General features: G+C 40.9%; 2 protein-coding genes across 2 annotated transcripts; both read left to right on the top strand.

Annotated features, from left to right (window-relative positions):
• Positions 1-7,304: 7,304 nt before the first annotated feature.
• Positions 7,305-11,847, top strand: crsp7 (cofactor required for Sp1 transcriptional activation, subunit 7; the record flags this gene model as incomplete). The annotated part of the gene is made up of 3 exons (XM_083890547.1): positions 7,305-7,376; positions 8,341-8,415; positions 8,509-11,847. The coding sequence occupies 3 exons, from the start codon at positions 7,305-7,307 to the stop codon at positions 10,210-10,212; spliced, it is 1,851 nt and encodes a 616-aa protein (XP_083746673.1). The 3' UTR covers positions 10,213-11,847.
• Positions 11,848-16,364: 4,517 nt separating this feature from the next.
• cnn2 (calponin 2) lies at positions 16,365-23,647 on the top strand. The gene is made up of 7 exons (XM_083889834.1): positions 16,365-16,500; positions 19,256-19,377; positions 19,489-19,555; positions 19,917-20,054; positions 20,166-20,282; positions 21,205-21,351; positions 22,315-23,647. The coding sequence occupies exons 1-7, from the start codon at positions 16,444-16,446 to the stop codon at positions 22,618-22,620; spliced, it is 954 nt and encodes a 317-aa protein (XP_083745960.1). The 5' UTR covers positions 16,365-16,443; the 3' UTR covers positions 22,621-23,647.
• The last annotated feature ends 176 nt before the right edge of the window (positions 23,648-23,823 follow it).

Raw genomic sequence — 23,823 nt, 5'->3', positions numbered from 1 at the left:
CCCCCCCCCTCCCCCTCCGACACAGTACGTTCATGCACAGGTGTGTGAGAGCTATTGCCCTGGGAGGGAGGGAGTGGTGTGGGTGGGTGGTGGTGGTGGTGTTGAAGGATTGTCATCTGAGATGATAAAAAAAACTAGAAGGAGCACATTTGTGGAATAATGTTGGCAAAGTCTGTTCTTTAGCAGCGATTCCACGCCAAGCAACCCAATCAAGTCCCACACGAGAGCTTTTAAAAAAAGAAACACTTTTCTAAGAAAATGCTTTGACGGGTCTTTTGAAGACTCGCTGCCAGCCTCAATCCTCTGTTTAGGCATGAATTATGTTGGTGGTTCAGTCCTCGAATTCTGATTGATTTCAGTTACTTACTGATGACAAATGTAGGAGGGAGAAAAAACTCTAACTGCATCTCTATCAATGGCTGACCGCAGAGCAAAAACCTTATCAAAGAAACTCGACAGCAGCTTAATCACTCAGAGGAAGCACCTGTTCATGTTCTCCTCGCTCTGTGTCATGCTGGTCATTCACAGTAGAACACTCAGCACAGAGAGGAGTTTTGGTCCCTTTGTGGTTTGTTATCGGAGACAAAGTCTGGTCGATTCGAGTCGAGCTGTAAAGTCGATGACAACGGCAATGATGAGTCATTATTTTCCCCGCCATTTTGCCAAGTTATTTTTAGGAAATGCTGAATTTTGATTTCTCAACGTGGTACAAAAAAAGAAAAAAAAGAAGCATTCATCAGTTATGCATTAGATCACAATCACTGTGCATACTTGTTTTGCCTTAAGAGCTTGAAGTTTTGGTTTTGATGCAAAGTTGATTCATATGTGTGCGTGTGTGTGTGTGTGTGTGTGTGAGGGTAGAAAGAAAGAAAGAAGAAGTCTGTACTGTGTCACAGGTGCTTTGGTCTACAGTTTGGTTCACAGTGGCATTGCTGTTGTCTTTGAGACTGTGAGGCGTGCTCGTCTTTATCCATCATATCATTTCTCACATTCATTCATCAGTGGATACATGATGTCTATGTTGTGTGTTTTTTTTTACATTTTACATTTTACATGTATAGACTGTACAGAATCTATGCATAACGACGGTGATTGATTAAGGACTGAACCCGTGTGCAGGATGGTGATGGTGCCATGTAACCGGGGCCTGAAGCCCTAACTCATTCTTTTTCATTCTCAGCATCTCCATATTTTTCTTTACTATTTGAGTGCGCGTTGAGGAACTCGGCGTACACTCCAGGTCCTGCGAAAAACTGCGACTTTAGCAGGAATTGTAGTAAAAAAACAACACATTTTTACTCCCAGACAGACGCTGCCCTGACCTCCCTTTGACCTGCATGCAGGTTACCGCGGCAACCATGGTAGTGGCCAAATGCATGATTGCCGGAATAGCCTGCAAGCTTCTGCCCCCTGTCTCTTTTCTTTTTCATCTTCATTATATGGCTGCAAAGCCACTTATTGCGCCACCTACAGGCAAACAGGAGTAAGAAAACACGACATAACCAATTATTGTTACGTCAGAGATTTATGCGATGGCCCGTTCAAGTCTTTGTTGACGCATCATGAATGTATTCAGGTCACATCGGTACTTTTTTGTCTCATATAATACGACTTTCTTTGTTTCCCTGGCGACACTGAATATCGGCTTCTTTGTCATGCTTGTGTTCGCGCGCGCTGTCGTCTAGTTCATGTTGCCACAGTCTTTGTTTTGACTTCATGCATTTGTTCATTACAAAAGAAAAGAATCCTCTATGACGTCAACGTGTCCCGTACATTAATATTGCACTTTAATGCGATTATTTAACACAGAGTTGTGAGAGTTTATAAAAATAAAAAACCCCATCCCCTCGTGACTGTTGGGTACCCTGGACCTGTTTGCCCCGTCTTTGATTAAACTTGCCTTCTTGTAAAAAAAACAAAAAAAAACTAAGAAAAGCAAAAAAAAAAAAAAAGCAAAAGAGAAAGTGAATTATAGTTATTTTTTTGAAAAGTCAGATGGTCTATTTAAAAGAACCATGTTTACTTAATCAGTGAGTATTTTGTTAACTGTCCACTGTTACACAGTTTTTCCTACATTTTGGAAAGCGTTTGTATTTTCAGAGCGTGGTAATCAGACTTTCTGCTGTAGCCAGTAATAGAAGCGTAACTAGAAATAAATGAAGTGTGTATCATTAATAAGAGTAGAGTATCAGAACAATTACAGTAAAAGTGTAATTTCTCAAATGATATATGTATACGGTAATTACCATAAAACTAAACTATAATTTCCCTTTTCACTTTGTCCCATCAATATTCGATTGTATGTAAAGGTGGTTGGTGACGCGTTGAGGTGCGTCTCACACAGTGGGAATCAGACATTCTTGGAAATGTGATTAAATCCGCTGAATGCGTTCGTGGTTCTTCTTGTTATTGACGCATCTTGTTGACTTGATGCACTGCTTTGTTGTTTTTTCTTTTTCTTTTGTATTTTATAAATGTTGTGACCGCATGACTGGACATGTTTTCCCTGATGGATTTATGGAGTTGTTTCCGTTAAAATGTCAGCTTTGTTTGTCAAAGCATGTTTTTTTTTGTTTTGTTTTTTCTCTCTTGTGTTGTGAAATTGTCTCTTTTTAATACACTGTTATGGCTGAAGTGAAGCCCAAAAACAACAGACATACACTAATCAGCCTTTTATGCACATGTAGAAGCTGTTGTTTGGTACTATATTTTACACTGCATTTGACAGTATGTGCTTATTTTCTGTTATGTTATGTCATGGCATAGACTAGCTTTGTATATCGCTATTACAGGAACAATGTTTTGGTTTGGTTTTTTTGTGTCTACGTGAGAAAATGCACTGAGGAATACTGTGCTGCAACAAAACCATTGTGGCTCTACTGTATATTCTCTCCTAGACCTCAGACTTTACTGTGGGGATATTTTTTCGTGGTCATGTAGATACAGTAGCTCTGACCGACGCTGTCGCCTGTTACTGCCATCCACTTATGCATTGACATTCAGGTGTTTACAGAGACAAGAGTTTACAACAGAGCGATGTTTCAGTGTTCTCTCTTCATGATCATGTTTGACCTTAGTTCGTCGCGGTGTCGCGTCTCACTAGCCACGTGCAGTGAAGAGTAACGACGAGTCGGTAATGTCATCGCGGCGATGTGTTTCACGAGGGTTTAAATGTTCTTTAAAGGTCCCATATTATGCAAAATCAACTTATTAATCATTTAATACTTATATTTGGCTCATCATATGACTCACTCATGTTTCTGTGGTCCTCCTCAGTCTAAGTACAGGAGATTAAACACGCAATGTTGATTTCCGCGCTCATTGGGACGTCACAATGCGCTATATTCCTGGAAGAGGGCAACGCCATCCGAAAACCGGAAGTCCAAAAAAGTTATATTCTTGTCTCCACAGTGCAGCACAGAGTTCTACACAAACTTCCAGCCTCAGAGGATTTATCTGTCCAGTGAATACATCTTATATATGACGGCAATGTGCCTGCTAGAGCCTGCAAATGATCGCTTTTCCAAATGCTAACTGCTGTTGTCTAGTAGCCTCTGTGGCTGATGTCATTTCCTGTCCCTGTCACTTTTTTTTAAGGTGGACCTAAAGAGATACTAAACAGAGTGTTCCGAACAGGGCTGTTTTGGCAGGGTGATTGAACTGCTGTGGGGCTTCATCCTTATGGTATTTTGACCAAAGCATGTCTTAGAAATATTCATTAGGACACCAGGGAACTAGGTTAACTTGGAGAAATAGGGTATAATACGGGACCTTTAAAATGCATAACATTTACCTCATCTGGATGCATTTGAGACCCTTAAAGCACTTTTATTCCACAGACATGTCTCCATCATTCACTGCACGCCGTCGTTAGTACATGTACATCTAAACATGTACTGGTTAGATTATATATTCAGTTTGATGCTAAAACTGTCATCAGCACTGTATTTTCATTGTCTAATTTATTAAATCAACTGTTAAGTTTGAAAAAAAAAAAGAAGAAAAGCCAAAGGTCAAAGCAGCCATAAATAAGAGAACCTTATGAAACGCATCATTTCCCTTAAATTTCAATTAAAGCACCGTTTATGTCGTAGATCCACTACAAACGCGAGCCAATATAGCGTTGTTTACTTTGTACATAATGAGTAAAAAAAAAATGTTTTGCCGCATAACATGAAGACATGTGACTGATATATCACGTCCACTACCTTGAAGTCTCTTTCCTGCATGATACTGAATTTTAAAATGTCAGCGGAGACTTTCAGATGTTGTATTTTACTATTTAGTTTTACGTTTGTTTTATAAAAAAAAAACTGCTGAAAACAACTATACACATATTGTCTGAGAGATTACATAGACATAGAGTACAAAATAAGATTTTAAAATAAATAGCAGACACTGAATAGTCAGGCTCCATTATGTCCTTGTTGTTAAAACACAAACTGAATCAGGAAGATGACACTCAGTGGGTCACATCTATAAATGCTTCTCCGTGTTGATTTTGAGGACAGCCCGTTACTGGTTGGAGCCTCGTACAATGGCAGCTAAATTGTACATTACATAATGTATTTTTATTTTATTTTTTTTCATGACACTACTACAAACACTGCACATGCATTTACTGCCATGGCGGAGTGCGAGGCGCGCTCCTCTCATGCACTCACAGCAAACGGGAAAACTTCATAGAATATGCAAAATCCTAGCATTCTGCAGCACAGCTTGGCAAAGTGGTACCTTTTTTTTTTTTTGAGCAAACCCTTTAAAAAAAAACAAAAAACAACATTTACTGGCTCAAACATTGTTCTTCAAATTGCGTGTTTTATAATCTTTCTGTCAAAGTCGGACCAAAAGAAACAGAAACAGTTAGCTGTAAATGGTTGCTAATACTCGAGATGAAATATGCTTCTGTTTGAACCTGTACCTGATGTATTTTTCTTGTGTGAAGGCTTATGTCTTTGTATCTTTGCATTATTATTTGTAAATGAAATGAGAATTAAATATATCTTAATAATCAGAGGTGTTCAAGCTTATTCTGTGTCTGCTCGGATGATCGATGCTTCCACATTTGACTTTACTAAAGCACAGTTTAACCTTCCCTGACTCTGCCTCACACTAATGTGAGTGGATGGTTTTGCACACACACACACAGAGAGAGAACAAGAGACAGAAAAGACTGGTGGTAAGTTTTTTTTTTTCCATTTTCAAACTCATTTTTACTGAGGGCCACATGAGCATAATGGTTACCCTCAAAGGGCCAGATGTAACTGTCATACAGAATAAATGTAACCAAATGTAATGTAAAATAAAGGTAACTGCTCCATAACATATTGCTAAATAACTTTCTGTTTATTACTTATTAAATTTCACTTGTCGCACGATGCATATACAAAGATACACTGCGATCTAGTGGAGGGATGCCGTCACTTTGCGGGTCACACAATCGCCGTGCATTGTGGGAAATGTTGTTTATGGTCAACGCATGCCGTAAAGCAGCATAGACCTATTTTAACACAGATTTTTTAAGACCAATGAATCACTCGTGGGCCACATAAAATGACATGGCGGGCCACATCTGGCCCCCGGGCCTTGAGTTTGACACGTGCTCTATAAAAAACTATGTAGAGGCTGATATGTTGAACTACAATATTTCCATATCTTTAAACTGGCAACAGAAGTTAATATGTGCCCTGAAATAAGTAACCCATGTTTTTACCTTCACTCATTCAGGTACATCCATTTTGACTGGATCCATGCTGAGACCTTCCTGCCTGTATGTGTCTAATGGGAAAGAAACTGCAGAGACTCCATCTGCTGGTTGAACGTTGTAGTATCAAGTGAGCGGCATCTACAGTATTACTCACAATAATAAGTGAATCAACACATGGATGTTTAACATGTATGTGTCTGTGCCTCAGGAATTACTGGGGACCTAAATCTGTACACACAGTCACAATATGGGGGACCTGTCTTTATTTACAAGTCCCCATAATATAAATGATTAGACTTTAAGGTGAAGATAGTTGTTTGGTTATTGTTATGATTGTGGTGAGGATTACTTGACCAAGAGGGTGTTATAAGTTATGGGTTAGGGGTTCATCCTGTCTCAAATCTCCCTTACCTTCCTTCAAATGTTTTGGACGGGCTTGTGTCTCAGCAACTCACAGATCATTTAGAAAATAATGACCTTTTAGAACCAGTTTTTTGTTTTGTTTTGTTTTGACTGACTTGAGAATAGTTTTACAATTGCTAGATTTGGGTGCAAGACAATTATGACTACATGTAAAACATAAAATCTAAGCATACTATAATAATCATGTTGTTTGTCTCAGATTTCATCATTTTAAAATCCTCTTTTAAAAATGACTCAATTGTACTACTCAAATATTTTTACTATGTATTTTTTAATTATTATTATTAATATTATTAATTCATTCATGTTTTCATCATTTTATTGGACTAAGTGCTTACACAAATATTATGAAGTACTTGTATTGTGTATTTCTGAGGTAATCCGGGGTTTAAATTGCCACTAGTTAAATCCACAATTTTATTAATAGATTGTGATTTTCATTCATTCATTGTAATATTTGTATAAATGTGTATGCAAAGCAAACGAAATGATTAGATTATTTGTTAAATTTTGGTGTGGGATTAAAACCACAATTTGTATAGAGTAGTTTGCAATTTTATAGTAAATCGTGTACAAACAGCATTATGAAATGTGTATTTTTGCAGTAATCAGGATTAAATTCACTATACCATACAGGCATGAGTACAGACCCAGTCCACATTGAGGGATTTGACTACAGGAAACCAAATGACGGCTCATTTGTGGCTTAGATGTCCTTTGATGCAAGTCTCACTCTCACACACGCGGCCTCCTCCTGAAGACGGAGCATGTGAATCTCAGCCACACATATACAACTTTGCTATTGTCCAGTCCAAATCAGAACCAAATCAAACCAGAGAGTACTGCACGGATGTTTACTTAACTACGTGCCGACGTCAAAAGCGCAGACACCGTATCCCAGCATGCAGCGGGAGGCCGTCGCGACTCGAGAGATCCAGCAGCTGGTCGTGAGTTGCTAGTGCGCCGAGCAGGCAGCAGCTAACGGCTAGTCACAGCACACACATTTCCCTCTTCCATGTGAGACAAACGGCGCCGTCTACCTTCCAGGCGAAAGAAAAAATATGCTGTTCGGACGCCTGGCGTGTCAGCGCAGCGGCGTTTGAGGCACCACTGTCACCCGGCTCTCATTTTGGAGGATTCCTCCCTCCATCCTCCGGATCGCACCAGACAGGCAATGACAACGGTCTCGGCAACCCCGCAGCAGATGAGGGACCGGCTGCTGCAGGCCATCGACAGTCAAAGCAATGTGAGTGACGCTGATGCTAGTAGGCTAGCTAGCGCACATTAGCTTGTTTACCTGCTGCTCAGCACACACTCAAGACAGTTGGTTGTTGTGTTGTTGTTTTTTACATACGTGTTTTGTGTAGTGGACGATCTTCGAGTTGAAAACACAATGCGACGACATGCTCTGTTCATCAGCTGACAGTACACTTAGCACCACAGTCCCCTTGGATAGACAGCTCTGGCATTAGCTGTGTTATACAGCATGCTAGGTGCTAGCATTACCCAAACGCCGAAGCGATTATTGGGAGTATTTCGCAGCTAACGAAGTTGCTATATGTTTGTTCAATTGGACGTTGTTTTCTTTGCATATTATTGTATGCCTAACACCCAATGTCGACGATAGCCGCCACATTTTTACGGCTACATTTACGTTGTAGGAAATAGCATGGTCCTTCCCTCTTAAGTTGGTGGAAAGCTAGCGGTAGCTAATTCGGCTAACACATATACGCGTTAAACGCTGATTGACTTTGGCGAAAGGATAAGAAACTCGCCCTCGAGTAGAGTTTATGGGTGTTTTCATCGTCTAGTTTTTAATTTGATGATACATCTACGTTTAAAGCGTCGCTGTGAAAATGGTTTATTCACCTGTCACATTGCCAGTGTTACTTTTTAGCCCAATATTGTCGCTCTTCTAAGAGCAGACATTAAAGCTTAGCTTTCACAGGCTAACTTGTTCGCTAACTGCCCCCATCCACCAACACGTTGCAGGCACGATTCAAGAGCTCAGACAATGTCCAAAGAATATTGCGATAAACGTCGTCTCACAACGTGGTTAGTAACAACCCCATAGCACTTTATAAAAACTCAAGAGTGTGAATGATATCACTTAAATCACATTAAAGTTTTCGTCCTGGCAATGAATTGCTGGAAGTGAGAACCAAATATTTGTATTGTTTTTGTTCTAAAAATGTTATTTTCCCCCATAGATATGCAATATGGTTGTTGTATTGGAGGTAATTACCTGTCTCGAAAAATATCCCATCACCAAAGAAGCACTTGAGGTAAGACAGTTATTCAACATAAACCACAATTTTATTGTGTTCATTTATTTTTGTGATTTAGATATCTAACTCCCATGCACATTATTTTGCTAGGAAACTCGGCTAGGGAAGTTGATCAATGACGTAAGGAAGAAGACCAAGGATGAAGACCTTGCAAAACGTGCTAAGAAACTCTTGAGAAACTGGCAAAAGCTTATTGAACCTGGGCCAGCCGTGGCCGCGAGTGCTCCTGGGTCTACAAATGGCAGTTCCCATCCCTGCAGAACAGACGCACCTCCCCCTGACATTTCAGTGTCAGGGAAGGGTGTCTCCGAAGTCAAAATCAGAAATGATGTTCATAATACGTACTCGCCAAAAGCTGAAAAATCGAGCAGTCGCAAGCGCCGGGCGGAGAACAGAGACAGTGGAGTGCACTTACCAGAAAAAATCTCCAAGATCTCTTCGTACGATAACTCTGTGTCACCGCTGCCCGTCAATGGAACTGCAGGCAGTCCAGATGTCCTGCCTGACCAGGAGGTTGTCCCGTCTCCTGACAGATCTCGAACAGAGCACCTTGATAATGATAAAATCAACAGAATTCCAGTCAATGCTGTCAAGCCTCGCCCCAGCTCCCCTGGAGTGGCCAAACTACCTAGCACTTCATCATTGATCAAGGTAGCTGTAATGCAGCAACAGGCCAGATTAGATGAAGGGGGAGGGGGTTATTATCAAGCCAAAAGTCCTCGTGGCCTCACGACAAGTCCAAGGAGTATGAAGCAAGACACGGTGACCAAACGCTCCACAGTTTATGTACCAAAAGGGACACCAGTCCCAAGCCCTTCCTCTAGGGACTCTCCTTTGTCTTTGTCTCAGCCTGTGTCCTCCCCAGCCCAAGCATCTTATGCTGACAAGCTGCCACATTCTTCTCATAGGTCCTCAATGCACTGGGCCAGTTTGTCAGATGTCCCCTCTCACTGCTCACCACAAGACGTCTCTGCAACACTGGAATCCCCATCAGCCTCCCCTTCAACCTCTCTCCCCCAACAGAACTCAGAACTACACAGACCGACACCTGAGGGAGCCGTGGCTTTGTCTGATGACACAGACGGGTCAACGCCCCCTAACTCAGAACATAAAAAGAGGAAGTACAGGTCAAGAGACTACGCCGTCAACTTAGATGGCCAGAAAACAGAAGATGTGACAAAACCTGTACGGTTAAAAGAACGCAGGCTAACCTTTGACCCAGTCACTGGTCAGATCAAACCTCTGGTACATAAAGACCCTTCTCAAACAGAGGAAGCACCTACCCCTGAGCCTTTTGAGTCTAGGCAGAGAACTGAAAGCACTGTCCAACAGCCCGCTCCCCCTGCCCCAGTCCAAGTCCCTGTTCCTGCCCCTTCCTCTGCTCCAGGCTCCGGTTCAAACCCTTTCCATCAGACAAACTGGAAGGAGCTGTCTAGAAATGAAATAATCCAATCCTACTTGAACCTACAGAGCAATGTGCTCACCTCCTCTGGGGTCCAGGCCCCCAGTGCACACTTTTTCATGTCTGAGTATTTGAAAAGGGAAGAACAGCAGTCGAAGGAGTTGAGGAAGACGCATGTTTTGCAGGCAGACATCTCAGTAGGCGATTTACCAGGTGTGAGCCGGGAGTTGAGGAATGATGACCTGGACAGGATACACACACAGCACTGGCAAGGGGTGAATGGTTGTTATGATACCAATGGCACCTGGTTTGATTGGACGGAGTGCATATCATTGGACCCTCATGGGGATGAAAGCAAATTAAATATCCTGCCATATGTTTGCCTAGACTGAGAGGTTTTGGACAGTTGAGACTTTTTTCCAGTCCTCTCAGTGTCTCTTTATGGAGGCAAGATACATTGTGATTTTGTTTGTCCACTGTGAGTTTGGCAAAAACCAGGTCTGCTAAACTCCCCTCATGCCTTTTCATCTTTCTGTGATGACGTGTTGAGATTTTGGTATAAAAGAGTAAGGATTTAAAGAATAGTTGAGTTTCTAAAACCAAGGGCTGTTTCTGTTTTTATTTTTCAAACTGAAAGCCACAGGAAGGTTGAGGCCCACGCTTCAGAGTGCCGGTACTAACGCAGAAGGCTTAAAGGAAGGACAGATATATTTCAGACGACAAGAAATGTCATAGTCGTCATTTCTGATGTTTCTGATTACAATGCCCTCCACCTTTTTCTTTCTAGTTTCTAATGAGGCATTTCAATAACTTTGAGGGAAGGCTGGGGTTTAGCTGTCCTGTTCAGACTGCCATGTTGGTGCCCAGAAAAGGTGTTGATAGAGTAAATTGAGCACAGGTAGAGCTGAACATGTCCAGAGTATGAAATACTGGAGCATATTTGGCAGTTACAAGAAGCTTTATGTAAGATGTAAAGAATAAATTATAAATACATGTATACATCTATTTATTTTTGACCTGTTCATCAAAATTTCAGATTTTCAAAACACCTTTTAGCTTTCTTTTCCCTGTGTCTGCATCAAAAATGTTGTCAGCCTCACCCTTAATGTGAACTAGGGTCTACAGATATTTTTGCTGGTATTTCTTTAAGACTGATCGATGCAACATTCCACACTTCACCGGTTCATGCCGTTTCATCAGCCAGCTCGTATATCTCAACTGAAAAAGAAATTTGTTCTGAAATACTGTTCAGTTTCAAATGGTTTCATTAAATTGTGGTTCTTCAAAAATGTCAAATTGACTACCATGAGAACTTGCTCTCTTAAGTCTACAATATTACAAAATGTCAAGTCAGATGGTGCTGATCAAAAACTTGCATCCGAGAGGGGGAAAAAGACGACGTTTCTGAATGCTGGAGCTCACTTTGTTTCCATTCCTTTAGATACTGTTTTTCCTCTGAAATTCCCTTACGATATTTTTCTAAGTTAAACAGCCTTAGTGAATGTATGGGATTGAGACCTCTTATGCACTGCTACGTAAATTGACAACTTTGTCATTTCATCGCGGGCTTGATGGACGTGTGAGTCGTGGCCGACACAACCACAGGTTACAGTTATGTGCCCATAGTTATTTAGACGCGTCAAAGTTATTTCAACTGTTTTTCAAAAAAGGTGTTAAAGCAGTCGTTTGAGGTAGCAGTTCTTTTGCTTCCATGCATTTAAAATAAATGAAAGGAAGAGAGAAAGCCGCGTGCATCACACATTGTTGTCATTACCCATGTGAAGACTAATGCTTCATTTTGATTTCCCTTTATACTCATCAGTCACTACCACCTTTTCTCACATGATTTGAACTATGATTGGCTTTTGTGCTGCCTCTCTTTTCATTCTTTCAGTCACTCATCCCCTACCAATGTGCCTTGGTAAATGGTTAATCTGGATTTGCTTCCGCAGTAAACACGCCTGTCTGTGGAGCTGGGTTTATGTGCGAGAACTCAAAATCCCACGATCAGTATGACGCTGGTATATGCACCGTTTCTGTAAAGATTTTTGTACACATTGGTCTAGCAAGGGTGAAGCTGCAGACAATGAAAAACTGCACAACAACACAGCTGGCAATAAAGGAAAAGTGCTACAACTGGTTGACAAGAATCTGTTTTCTGGAGTTTCGACTGGGACGTCTTTATTTGTTCAATGTTTAACATCTCTCAATTGTTTGAAAAAAATAAAATAACTTAAACCCAAAGCTCAGTCGACTGACTGGTGGGTCTTTTCGAGTGCAAACACTCCCCGACAATTGACTTTATCCTTGAAAATGCCTTCGGGGAAACCAAATGATCAGTCTGAACCCTGTGTACTTTTGGAGCTTCACTGTAAACTTTAATTTGTTGTACTACTGCAGTTCATCCACGTGGGGGCGCACATATTCCACTTGTCTCCTCAAGCTGCGTCAGTGCAAGAGGTGTGGCCTGAGGAATTTCAGCTCACTGGGAATGACTGGATCAGGCCTGTCATGTTGGTTATCCCAATAAAGTAAAAAAAAACAAAACCACTGTTTGTGGAAAGCACTTTGGTAAACCAACAGCCTTCCATGCATTAAGCTGACTCTAGCTCAGCAGATATTGTATATGGTCTCTATAGGTTTTCATAGTTGAATAGACCATGATGTCATGGCAACATCTCTTGCCCATGACTCACTGAGATTGGCTCATCTTCTCACAGCGACATGAGTAACAGGCCTTACCTTTGCGTGCGTGTAAATCAGACTCTGAATCAGCCCTCTTCACACCTGTATGACGTGTGTGCCGTAGCCTGTAAACTCTGAGATGCAGCTGTTATTGTGATTATGAGCAGACGCTGAAGAGAAACACCTGGGCTGACATCATTGCCGCCGGCACTTAAACTAAGATTTTATCTCCCATGTTATGTGGTTGTAGTCGGGAGAAGGATCAGTCGGCAAGCATGTGTAATAAAGGGTTCCTACTGTGTATTTCATTGATACTTTCCTGTGCTGTCATGTGTGAAGCTTGAGGTAGTGGTTGTTTGATCCAAAATGGCTGAGAATACAAATCAATAATCACTTTATTTTCACTAAACAAATTGATTCAGTCTGCCCATTTTAGCTTTATAAGAAGGGGGACATTACTTTTGGCATAGGCCTGAAAACCTTTGAACACATGATATATTGTGGGTAGAATCAATTTTTCTGATTGATTTTCAGCAATAACCTCTAAGGCCAAAGTTGACTGATCTCAAACACGATTTAGCTCATAATAACACTTCAATTTCCAACGCAAATCTTCACTTTAGAATAGAATGATAATACAAAAGGATGTTTTTGAGTGCAGCTTATGTAACCTGATGCTAAAAGATAATATAAAGAGAAAGTAAGCAATATGGATATAATTTAAAGTAAGTTAATAAAGATTCTGAGTGCAAACACTTGAATGTTTCATCAGCAGCGTGTTAATTGCAGCTAATAGCGTGTTGTTATTGCCGTTTGTTTGTCTTTAAGGCAGTGAATGAAACAGTTGTACAGTTTGTGGTGAACCTGGTGAACTGGTTCAGAGCACCTATGGCTCTGAGGGAAAGAAAAAAAAAACTTTTTTTTTCAGTCTGGGAGAACAGAACCACAACGATGGAACACGCTCGCCATATTTCGATGTTAAAGAAACCACAGTAGCCAGACTAACTGCAGCAAGTGTCCACATTTGACATAACTCTGCTGTGTCTTTGTCGAGCTCCATTGTTGTGAAAGCACAACACCTCCCTTTACCAGGAATGGACCATTATCTGTAACAAGATTATGGCTTCTCAGGAAAATCTGAGAATGTGTCACAGCAAGCGCAGCTTCCTGTTATGGAAAATATTGTTGGTGTGTTAGGGGACTTCCTTTGATTATTTCGAAAATATACACGGCGTTGTCCTTTACTTAGCGATCACATATTACCACTGAAGTTAATGTTTTACATGTAAGGCACATTTCCCCTGGCTCAGTTTCACTCCCACATGTTGGTATGACATAGAGGCTACATTTCTACACAGTTTCACCCTTTTCAAGTCAAGCTGGTATTTTGAGGTAAATAAATAGTTGCAGTTGAATATCATTGTTTTTCATCCCCAGAAGCAGCAGCATGGTGTAAATTATACATTGTGTCATAATAAAACGTAAATATTTCCCCTTAATTACGCTTCACTCTTGTGGTTTAATAGTGAATTTCTGTAGCTTCGGGTCAAATGTGACCTGCAGGGGTGTCAAACTCATTTTCACTGAGGGCCATATCAGCATTATGGTTACCCTCAAAGGGCTAATGTCATACAGAATAAATCAAATATAACCAAATATAATGTAAAATAAATGTAACTACTGTTAAATAACATATTGTTAAATAACTTACTGTACTTATTACTTATTCAAGTTACAAATAGGATGCAATATAGGTACTTTGAAGCACTGGTGATTTCTTCAGCCACAATAAAGCTAGCTTTCACTGCCACATCGTTTTTTGATTGTGGCTTTTGTTGTCTCTTAGCATGATGCATATACAATGCTACAGTGCCCTCTAGTGGCACGATGCCATCCCTTTGCAGGTAACGCAATCGTCGCTGCATTGTGGGAAATTTAGTTTATGGTCAACGCACGCCTTAAAGCAGCATAGACCTATTTTAACATAGATTTTTAAGACCAATTAATCACTCGTGGGCCACATACAATGACCTGGTGGACCACATCAGGGCCCCGGGCCTTGAGTTTGACACACTTAAAGTATATTACTAGTTACTTTTTTTTTTATTATTATTATTTTGCGTTCAAAATGACATTGACACAAGTAAAAGTAAATAAGGTTTAAACTTTTGTCTCTTTTTAAAAAGCCAGTAAAGAAGAGAAGTGCTCTCTGCTGTCGAAAAGTGCACAGCAGCGACATTACGTCACCCCGGTAGCTCGTTGAGTTCAGTTTCACTAAACTATTTTCTTTAAACAGACTGTGAGTCAAAAAAAACGCGACAGTTCGCCTCGTCCACGGCTGGCTGGTATGCAGGGTGGGACCTGTGGGTCACTCCCACTATTCAGGAATTTGGGAAGTTTCCTTCCATATATGGAGTTTTTGATATCAATCGAGACCTAAGGAAGAGCAGGGGAAAAGGTGGAGCCTGGGATCGATTAACGAAGTGTACATCCAGAGAGTGTGTGGGAGGCGCAAGAGGACTCGGGTCCGAGTACTTTCGCCTTAGCTGGAACTCAAAGAGTAATGAAAATGGACTTTTGCTTGTGCCTTACACATGTACACATGGGCAGCCAGTGACCGAGAGGAAATGAATTGGGCTTGTAATGAAAGGTTGCAGGTTAACGACTTGTGTGTGTTCACTGCTGCTGTGTAAACAGAATGAATCCACTATCGCACACTATGTGTTGCTAACGTCACTAGCCTGTACACATGCAGCCTTAATGCCATTAATGTCCTCCATTCATTTAGACAGCCTTATCATGACCAGATCTTGTGTAAACCTGACATTAACCTTCATACAATTCACATCAGAATTAAACAAACACAATATTTTGGTGCACAAGTGTGGTCAATATCCTATGTAATATACTTTTTTTTAGGATAATGTAAATTTAGGATTACGCTGGATTAGCAGTCTGTTACTGGGATAGCATGAACTGTAAATGTCAACTGATTATTCTTTTTTTTCCCCCATGGCATTGGCTGCTAAAGTTGTAGTGCACTCATTTATTAATTTATTTATATAACATTTATGTATGATGTAATCAGTATATAATTTAAATGACGCAATTGTGTGCATAATTTGCTAGTATTGAAATTCAACATTTAATAATAAATAAGCTTGTCTAGTGTGTTACAAACAATTATGTTATCGATTGAATTGTTTTGGTTCTATTTTATTTCTGTCTGTTTTTGTTGTTAATTAAATTGATTAATTTTGCACCATCATCGTGTTGTTGTTTTTTTTGCGAACTATGTATCAAAACAAACACTTTTCCTTTGAAATGGCGTGCAGTATCATCCTGAATAATGTACAACATCATAATGGATTATTGAGATTTTAATTTTGAATCATTGTACAGTCATTGTACTTTTGGAATAAACCTGAACAGATTAGAAGGTCACTGGCCCCCAGGTCATTGTGAGATTTGAGTCCCCTGATTGAAGTCTTGTTAATGTTTGTGTTGAAATAAAATATAATACCCTGCCTTAGCTAACCTACCATATTCACAGAAAACTAAAAAAAATAAAAAAAATAAAAAAATAGTTTAATAAAAATAATTGTTCTTTAATAACCGTTAAAGCTAACAGTGGTCTAACGCTACATCTAGTTGACGTATGTATTGAATATTCATGAGGGAGACTGATTATTTGTTTTCCAGAGTCACACTACGAAGAAGTCCGGTCCTGTGTGGAGCAGCAGTGAACTATCTTGACTCCGCCGTGTCCTCTCTGTGACAGAAACCGTGGGAGTGATCTAATTGGCCGCCTTAAAACAGAGAGGAAGTATTTAGTTCACGCCGACGTTTCATTGGAAGAGAAAGTAGAAGATAATTTAGTGCAGATTTTCTATTTCTCCACAGTCTCCTCGTTAGAAGGAAATCACTACTCTTTGACCATGGCTTGTTTCAACAAAGGCCCTTCATACGGATTATCTGCGGAAGTTAGAAACAGGGTAAGTGTAATATATTAGGCTTGAATTTATTTTTCTTTACATATCACACAAAGTAACTTTTATATGAAGTTTCCATGCCCTTCGTGTGCCCGCTGTGTCTCTCTGTGAACGCCTGTATCGCTGCAGTTACCTGTCCGCCTCCATTTTGATAAGTGCGCAGCGCACAGGTTGAACGGTGAAAGCGAAAGAAGGGTGAACAAACTATTTCAGTAAGTGAAAATAAAGTGCCGTTAAATAGTTTAAAACACTTCATAAACTCCACTCAATTCTGTTTAAGTGGTTCCCGTTTGCGAAGTCTTCAGGTTTCACGTCGCGAGAAATCGGATTCAGTTTCCCTTAACTTCAAAAACAGACCATGGGCGTTGTCCCTCTTGGTTAAAAAGTGTGTCGTTGTGGCAAAAAACCATTATCCCCGTTTCCACTTTCCAGTGTTTTCTCTGTGCCGCTGCAGCTCGGCAGACAATGCCCATCCATCCCGTTATAACCACCGTGTTCCTCGTTTTTCACCTGTGGATAGATTTAAATTGGCCTCATGTGTGTTTGTGTGTAAGTTCAACTTTCTTTGCTCTGATCAGTGTAGGAAGGATTGTTGTTTTTCCTCCCAGGTTTCTCTCTCCCTCTCTTGAGTTCACTAAAGTCAAACCTAAAGCAGAATAAGTCATGTGCCCCTTCTTTGTTTTTTGACCTTCACACCCGGATCCACTTAAAATACCAGGGCTGATGCTGGAGATGACTGACTTTACTGAGAAATTGCTGTATGTAGAACATTGACCACTTCTCTCTTTAAATTGCTCTAAAGCAGGGGTGTCAACTCTTTTTCACTGAGGGCCACATCAGTATAATGGTTACCCTGAAAAGGCCAGATGTAACTGTCATACAGAATAAATGTAACCAAATATAAAGGTAACTACTACGTAACATATTGTTAAGTAACTTTCTGTATTTATTAAATTTCACTCGTCGCATGATGCATATACAATGATACTCTCCGATCTAGTGGCGGCGCCGTCACTTTACGGGTAATGCAATCTCCCTGCATTGTGGGAAATGTAGTTTATGGTCAACCTATTTTAACACAGATTTTTTAATACCAATTAATCACTCCTTGGGGGGGCCACATAAAATTACGTCGCGGGCCACATCTGGCCCCCGGGCCTTGAGTTTGACACGTGTGCTCTAAAGTAAAGCGACCAGAGAGCACAAACCTGCATGAAGGCCAGTTTTCTTATTCTAAATCACAACTAAAATCTCACACCATAACCTACATCCCCAGAGAATGTCATCCAAACCCGGCCTTTACTTCTTTCACTAATGGAGCCCACAGACCATTGAGTCAACAAGGCGAGAATGTGGTGTGTCTGTGTAATACTCCAGTCTCAACAAAGACCTTGTGGTTTTTGGTCGGCTCCATCACTTCACCGTCTTTATCTCACCTTCGTTTTTTTTGTCACGCTCAGCTTTGCCCTTGTATGGGAGAGAAAGCGCAAAGTCCCCTCCCCAAATCTCTATAGAACATGTACCGTAAAGACAACACTTTAGTCTTCCTGTCTTTTATGGGTCAGTGGGGGGGGGGGGGGGGGTGGAGGGGTCCAGAGATGCTGACTTGAGTGGTATTTCCTGCCATGGGTGACGTAGCTGCCTCCGTGAAATGTGAGGTATTTTAGGATTTACACTCCTTATTTTCTTTCTCTTTAAAACTCAGACAATCTCTACCAGTGAGAACCACACAAGTCTAGACTGTGGACTAAATTGCTTTATCTCCCATCTTTTATTTGATAATCCCCCACATTCTGTGTTCATTCATTGGCTCCACACACACACACACACACACACACAATCCTGCCCTCTCTCTGCTTCATTCTGCTGCTTTGTCTGAGCCCCGAGTGGAATACATTCCTTGTGTTCGACATGTCGATGTCAATTACGTCTGCAGAATTCCTTGTGGCCAATTAAAGTGGCCACTGTTGTTTTTTTAATATGGAAAAACTAAATGACAGGAAATGCATTTAGAAGGTAGACGTTTCTTAAGAGTACAACCAGCTGTGAGGCCAGTTTCTCACAAGGTTAAGCTCTGTGGCTCAGTTCCCTGTAGGAACAGAGGGAGATTGTTGGCCTAGTTGACACCTTGTCCAGTATAAGAAAGAGGAAATGTGTATCTCGACCCACCTTTCCCCCCCCCTTCACATTTCTGCTTTTCGGTGTCTCTTCCTAAATTAAAGTTTCTAACACTTATGTCATTCAGTAAAACCAGCTTTTAAATCAAAGCAACACCCAAACAGTGGCACAGTCAATCTTTGTGCCGTCTTAAACCCAGATAAACTCACCCACCCTCTCTACAACAGCAACAGCCTTCCTGTGCAGAACTTATCAGTTTACCAAACAGGATATCCTTGTGTGTGTGTGTGTGTGTGTGTGTGTGTGTGTGTGTGTGTGTGTGTGCTAGGTCATGTCGGTGTCACCTTTTATTTATGAAAGCGGAATAAGACAAAACCCTCTCTGTAGACACAGCATACAACACTGTGGCAAAGAAAAACACAGTTGTGACCATGAAACATGTTTTCGTGCAGGCGTAACAACACGCCTCAGAGGACCAGAGCCAACATGTTGTGTGATTATGTAATTATTTCTCACGAGCGGGAGGCCAGTGTGGAAAGAAGTGTCAATAAAAAAAGCGTCAATGAGGAGCATGTGAGCTGTTGCAGCTTGTTGTGGCACACGCATGATCGTTCGCCTCTTTTTTTTTTTTTTTTACCAGATTGCACAGAAGTATGATCTTCAGAAAGAAGAGGAGCTGAGGATCTGGATTGAAGACCAAACCGGTGCCTCCATCGGCCCCGACTTTCAGAAAGGCCTGAAGGATGGCGTCATTCTGTGCGAGTAAGTTGAGATTATCGATCGTTCGTTACTCTGTAATATCGGGGGGCCTTGATCTGTCAATGTTTGGAGAACTTAAACGATTTTCTTCTTCTTTTTTTTTTTTCGTTACAGTCTTGTCAACAAACTAGCACCAGGCTCGGTGAGAAAGGTCAATAAGTCATCGCTGAACTGGCATCAGGTGAGTGAGTTGATAATGACACACACACACAAAGGTGTGGTGAGATCACGATTGTTTCCCAATGACATCACTCTGTGTTCTTTGTACTACTTTGTTCATTGACGCTGGTGGATGATTTTAGAGGCTTTTCCACTGAGTCAACTAATGGCTACCTGTGGTGGTGTACTGTGGATGTTGCTGTGCTGAATCATGCTCAGTAATGGATGTACTTGACGTCTGGCAGCATTATAAGCATCTTAAACAAATGTGTCTTTACTGGGTAAACGCACTCCCCCATTTGAGGAAAGTTAGGAGATGACTGACTACTGAAGAATTATTTGCAAAACATAAAATAATCTGTTTGATTTTGCCATGGTTTTAGCTGGAAAACCTGACAAACTTCATCAAATCCATCACAACTTATGGCCTGAAGCCACACGATATCTTCGAGGCTAATGACCTGTTCGAGAGCGGAAACATGACGCAGGTCCAGACGACGCTGCTCGCGCTTGCAAGCATGGTGAGTCTTCAAAGTGAGACCCTGCTACTGGGAGTCATGTTTTCTTATCGCCTCCCTGTGTGCGAGTGAATTGTTGGAAATCCACCCTGACAAACTTAATTTTCTCCTCAGGCCAAGACCAAAGGCTGCAACTCGAGTGTGGACATCGGGGTGAAGTACGCCGATAAGCAACAGAGGTCATTTGATGAGGAGAAGATGAAAGCTGGACAGTGTGTCATTGGCCTGCAGGTATGGGTTTTTGGGGACTCACCAGGGATGACTTGATACTTATATTACAATCACAACCTTGAGTATTGATGGATATCTTGCATATTTTACACATTTGAGCTAATGCATTTACCACCTAGCCACTATCAGCCACTTCTGAACATAATGTTTTAGTTCCATTCCAAATATGCTGGTCTTCTCAAGAAGAAATAAGCAGCCCACATGATTCTTTGGATCATATTGGATTTTACATTTCTTCTTTTTCCGATATCTGATCCAGTAAAAAAAATTCCCTGACCTGTTTTGGACCAAGTATCGGCATCCGTTCATGCCTAATTATCGTACAAGCAGAAACTGAATCGCAGGAATGCTTTAAATCACAAGACCGTTTATGTTGGCACCGATCAAGCTTTTAAAAGAAAATAATATCATGTGACAGCACGTATTCTTTGGTTTACTCATACTTTATTACTCATGGTTGCCAATAAAGAAAAACTGTGCAAAACTATGAAATATCCCCTCCACAAAATCTTACTGCTGTGTTTGTCTGGGCCTGACGGAGGTGAGGCAAGAGGAATTCTTGGAAGACTGAGTCGGTTGCTGCTTCGTTGTGAAACCAGACTGTCATGATCTCATGTCAGACCTGTGGTAGCATACTTCTCTGTGAGAGCTGCTCATTGTTCTTACTGCTCCTTAAGTGGCTCTGTATATTTGTCTCTGTCACTAAGATAGCTCTCGGGGCAGAAATGAGGGCCCCTTTTATGATGGAGGGGGAAAGTTTACAATGCAGCTGACTGTTATGGCACTGTGACAGACAGTTAAAGGCATGTGTTTATCAAAACCTCCATCTGTTATTGTGCAAGTGCTGCATGTCGTTTTCGACCACGGTTCCTGCAAGTGATTAATTGAAACTCACCGTTGTGTTTTTGTTTTTTGTTTTTAGATGGGGACCAACAAGTGTGCCAGTCAGGCGGGTATGAATGCATATGGTACCAGGAGGCATTTATATGACCCGAAAACTCACATCCAGTCCCCCATGGACAACACAACCATCAGTCTGCAAATGGGCACCAACAAGGGGGCAAGCCAGGTACTGAAACATATTCTCATAAATGCATTTTATTGGACCGCAGTGGAGAAGAAGCCTCTGGGAATCTTTCATTTCCTGTTCTCCCACTACTGTAAACTTGTCATGTTCAGGCTTGTTGAATGCCGTAACCTTCAGGATTATCTTGACTAGGTCAACACTGGGCTCCCTAAAATATTTACTGTTTCTTTTAAAGAACATTCTAATGAATACAGTTGGGATGGGCATTTCAAGCAGAACTATATCTGTCAAATATGTTAGTGCTTGAACCTTATTCAAGATGGACTTAAAATTAAATTTCTACATTAAACATAATTCTGTTTGAGGGAAACAGCTAATCGTGAAAGATTAATGCAGGGTTCAATCTGTACTTTTACATGCACAGTTAAATCGAGCTAAGACCGTAGTCGGACTAAGACGGGCAACCGGACAACTTGCCAGGTCTGAGAGGGAATGGTGAGATGGTCCTCTCCGTAGCTTTCGCTCTCGCCGACGCCACATTGTTTGTTGTTTTCTGGCAACAGCACTACTTCTGGCTCAGGAGGAGATATTGGTGTGTGCAGAACGCCAAGTCTAACGCCAGTCTGACTAAGCGTATACGAGCAGTAATTGGACTATGAATCGTATGGTCCAGGTATGTTAGTCCGACTAAGACTAGCTCGATTTTAGTCGGAACAACACGTTTACATTAAGAAATAAATCATAAAATCTGACTTTTACCATTCACGTAAACAAACTGGCTGAGTTGAGCTAACCTCATCATTTAATTTTATAATTTCTGCAAACAAATGCAGATTGTCGCTGCTGCCACCTTGGGACAATGGGTGCACTTCAAATTGGGGAAAAAGCCCATCCTGACTACACAGGGACAGTTCTGTGTCGAAACTTCAGACCATTGTAGGGAAAACATTAAGCAAACGCATTTCTAATTTTAATTAAGAATCTTCTGTTCTTTCTCTGTCACAGGCTGGGATGACGGCTCCAGGTACACGGCGTGCCATTTACAACCAGAAGCTGGAGTCGAACAGCTGTGACAACAGCACCATGTCCCTGCAAATGGGCTACAACCAGGGAGCCAACCAGAGTGGCCAGAACTTTGGTTTGGGCCGACAGATCTATGACGCCAAGTACTGTCCCCAAGCTGGAGAGAATGGAGATAATGAAAACGGTGCGAGGGGCGTCCGCGACTACATCCCAGATTTCCAAGACGAGGGTTACCAGGGTTACCAAGAAGAAGAGCAGGTGTACCAGGAAGAAGGGACAGATTATTAAGATGAGGGACAGGGAGCTGAGGAAGGGAAAGAGATTGTAATCAAGGAGGCATGGTCTGCAAGAAAACCTCAAGGCAGGTGGATCATTTTTATATCCATAGGATGTTGCACCTTCTGGGTGGGGTCATATCCTTTTTAGTATTGTATGAAAATGTTTTCTCAGTCCAATTTGTTCAAGACCATTGTCACACATATCATGATGAAATGTAGTTCTGTGATTTCTTCGTTGCTATATTTAAAGTGACCAAAAAAGCCAGTCATTTTGGCTTTGCTAGTTTTCTATCACGGGCAATTTTTTTTGTTTATGTGCCAAAACTGTGCAAAACACCTACTTGTCCCCTTTTCAATGTTTGTCTTCCATTCATTCCTTAAGACTAGTGCCCGGGTATGTTCCCATCAAAATACCCATCCATGTGTCAGTATAGTATCAGTCTGTACAGTCTTATCATCTCTGTATTTACTTCTGTCCTTCCTGTAAATGAGAATGCACATTTCTTTGTGTTTGTTACGTGTGTGTGTCTTCTTCATCCTTTCAGTATTGGTCATTGACGTGTGCAGTCGTAATATTTTAGTTGTCCAAACAGACATGAGGGAACAACCTTTTATTTTTTTTTCTTTCTTATAAGAAATCGGTTTTATTCCATCTTTTCTCTCCTTTAATCCCCCTTCCCCTTTCTTTAATATAAGAAATATTTCCTGTGTTTGCATAGGCAGTCGGACTGGAGTTGAGCCTGTTTTCTTTGGATGACAGACAGCGTAGTGGGGAAGTAGATGAAATAATGCACAAGTGAAGTGATGAACATTCCAAGCAAGAATGTTATAAGTGAATCATTGTTAAATATTGGTTGATATGCAAACCAATCAATCATGATAATATTTGATTATTATTTATGCTTATTTGTGTGGTTTTTTTATGTTTTTATGGGGCTGTTTTGTACCTTTTACTCTGAATAACATTTTGTATTAGACTGTACTTTTTTTTTCTCTCTGGGATAATTTCTATGCCAATGGAAAAAAATGTTTTAATTGAGAACAATTTTTTTGTGAATACAATGTAATAAAAGATGGATATCCATTATCTGGTGTTTCTGGTTTGCTTATTAAAAGACCAATGCAAAGTAACACAGGAAGGATTGGCCCCTGGTGAATTTTATGAAACCTATGGTGTTTCTAGAACATGTACTTACTGTCTCGAGTGACATCC

This window comes from Microchirus variegatus, assembly GCF_963457635.1.
Source record: "Microchirus variegatus genome assembly, chromosome: 5".
Taxonomy (NCBI): Eukaryota; Metazoa; Chordata; class Actinopteri; order Pleuronectiformes; family Soleidae; genus Microchirus; species Microchirus variegatus.
The sequence above is the reverse complement of the archived record's forward strand: the minus strand, read 5'-3'. Positions and strand labels throughout refer to the sequence as shown.

Excerpts from the sequence above, each read along its gene's own strand:
- cnn2 (XM_083889834.1), top strand. The coding sequence starts at position 16,444 with ATGGCTTGTTTCAACAAAGGCCCTTCATACGGATTATCTGCGGAAGTT. Across the intron at positions 19,378-19,488 it reads GATGGCGTCATTCTGTGCGA|TCTTGTCAACAAACTAGCAC; the intron begins GTAAGTTGAGAT and ends TTTTCGTTACAG. Across the intron at positions 21,352-22,314 it reads CCAACAAGGGGGCAAGCCAG|GCTGGGATGACGGCTCCAGG; the intron begins GTACTGAAACAT and ends TCTCTGTCACAG.